The sequence below is a fragment of the Montipora foliosa genome, chromosome 6, assembly GCF_036669935.1.
Source record: "Montipora foliosa isolate CH-2021 chromosome 6, ASM3666993v2, whole genome shotgun sequence".
Lineage (NCBI taxonomy): Eukaryota > Metazoa > Cnidaria > Anthozoa > Scleractinia > Acroporidae > Montipora > Montipora foliosa.
The window spans coordinates 9,677,626-9,680,125 of NC_090874.1; the positions used below are offsets into that span (position 1 = coordinate 9,677,626).

The window sequence follows — 2,500 nt, forward strand, 5'->3', positions numbered from 1 at the left end:
TGAATTGTTTCAGATTTGGATTTTTATTACATGTATCTGTAGAATAAAAGGAATATGTACCTATCACTCATCTCCCATCAGCACTCAAAGATAAACTTTGTATCCCCGCATGGTCAAGAAAATGGCTGGTTCCTGTCACAGTTTCATTTTAAATGTTTCCTCAGCTTTCCAGCCATTCTCATCAAGAATTTCACAATTTGCGATATGTTTATGAACATATAAAAAGGAAAAAAAAAAGTCAGTCCAGTAAGACAAACATACTTTCTAGTCGTTGTCCCCTTGAATTATCTCCCTGATCCACTGCACCGCACCTCTGGCAGATGTAATCCTTGCCTCGTAACACAACTTTCTCGCCAGGAGGAAATGGATTCCTGAAGTGAAGTGTAATATATTTAAGTGGTGGGGCTAAAGTAGAGGTCGCTTCTCACACATCAGTTATGACAGATCATGGTTTTACAATGTACATGTACCTAAACCTTGGGCCTAAACATTGTTTTTAGGCCTAATGAGCCCTAAGAATATTTTGGAAATTATTAGTGAAATGGGAAAAGTGACCCATGCTTTAGATCTGTCCATATTTAAGTCTCACCTTCCAGAGAGTGAGGGTCAAACAATTATTAAAGCAAGATGTATGTGATAACTACATGTATAGCTTCTCTCTTAAATTCCAATAAAATGCAAAAAGCACCTACTGTTCTGATATTATCAAAATTTTGAGAAGATGTGCAAATTTTTGCAGGGAATTTTCTTAGAAATAAACTGAAATTTGGAACAAAATCTCAAATCCAGGGTGATATTTTGTCCACTTTTCAAAATTTCGCTTGAACAAAACAAAATTTCACCTGTCTTTAAAGGGAAAAATTCTGGCATGAACGTTCGCTGAAGGAGAGCAAAATTTCAATTACGCAGTATTATTAAAATAACACACAATAATTATTGTCAAAATTCACTCTCATTGGTTTGGTAGAACACTTTTCTCTTTGCAGAAATTGTATGAACAAGGTAAGAAATAGGGCCCACACGATACAGGTGTATGGACTTCATCCAAAAGAGACCTGAAGGTACTGTGTAACCATTTGCAGATGTTATTGCAAAGACAGCACTTTTTCCTTAGTTATTAATTTTTAAGAATGTGAGTGTTGGTTTAGCTGGAATTGAAATTATGCTTCCTCCCACGCAGTATGATCCTCAACCACCTCAGGCAAAAAGTGCATGTATGTTGCAAGCAAATTTGAAACAATTTAAAAAGCTTCTGTCAACTAAAATCCAGAATATTGCTGAGAGCTAATGACCAGCTTAAATATAAGTAGGACAATACTAATAAAATAATATTAATAATAATAATAATAATAATAATAATAATAATAATAATAATAATAATAACAATAATAAGGGAGTCAGGGTGGCTTAGTGGTTATCTATCGGGCCTCCCACCACTGTGAGCCGGAGTTCAACTCTGGCCCTGGCCTGCATGTGGGCTGAGTTTCAGTCGATTTCAACCTGACTCGAGGGTTTTTCTCCGGGTACTCCGGTTTTCCTCCCTCATCAAAATCGACTCACAGCTAATTAACATCTAGCTGTGGTGCTGTGCTCCGACATCAAACATGGACTGTATAGCGGCAGCCAGAGGTGCCTTTGTATGCTTTCAGGCTGATGTTGTGAGAAATGCCCTTTGAAATTCAGTCCTCGGCTGCAAGTAAGGGTGATTAGCACTAGCAATATTTATTTATTTATTTATTTATTTAATAATAATAATAATGATAATAATAATAATAATAATATTATTATTATTATTATTATTATTTCCACCTGTGACCCTATTTTAATGGCCTGACTCCAATGACTTCCATAGATCAGTGGCAGGGCATCTAAACTAGGAATCAGAGGGTTGTACAATATAGCTGTTAAAACCCTGCAAAGGAATCCTTGCTTTTTTTCTGTGTATCCTTGAGTCACCATCGAAAAAAACAACAACTCTCATCACCTTTATCAAATCAATGTCCCTCTTACCTACAATTAGTGCAGACAAAGCACCTCTCATGATATGTATTTCCACCAATGTTGATTCCTTCACCTTCCAGAAAAAGATGACAAATGCTGCATTTTGTGCCAAAACGTTCTTGGAAATCTTCAGGGCAAAAGTATTGGTCATTTTGTTCAAAGAACCCAACATTTGCTAGGTCTCTGCCACACACTGAAAATTTAAAAAAAAAAAAAAGACAACTTACAAGGGCACTGAGAACCACTAACTTAAAGTGCTGCTATGACCAAAAAATCAATTCTTCTTAATTTTCCTTGAATTTCAAGACTGTAACTACACACTTAATGACCCAAGTTTTAAGCCTTGATTCTAAAATATACCTGCTTATTTTAACTGGAATTTTCCTATTTAATGGTCCACCATTACTAACTTTAAAATCTTAAGAGGGCTGGATTGAGGAGAAAAATCTTTCAAGAAGTCAAAGACTCACTAGTTTAAGAGCGCTAGGCATGAGTACGT

At 35.9% G+C, this 2,500-nt stretch overlaps 1 protein-coding gene across 1 annotated transcript in view; it reads right to left on the reverse strand.

The window, feature by feature from the left end:
- LOC138006618 (actin-binding LIM protein 1-like) overlaps positions 1 to 2,500 on the reverse strand; it is a 22,453-nt gene that overhangs the window by 17,771 nt on the left and 2,182 nt on the right. Inside the window, exons 3-4 of the mRNA XM_068853057.1 lie at positions 2,011 to 2,194; positions 262 to 371 (exon numbers count right to left, since the gene is read on the reverse strand). Coding sequence (XP_068709158.1) covers positions 262 to 371; positions 2,011 to 2,194 — 294 coding nt within the window. The remainder of the gene's footprint in view (positions 1 to 261; positions 372 to 2,010; positions 2,195 to 2,500) is intronic.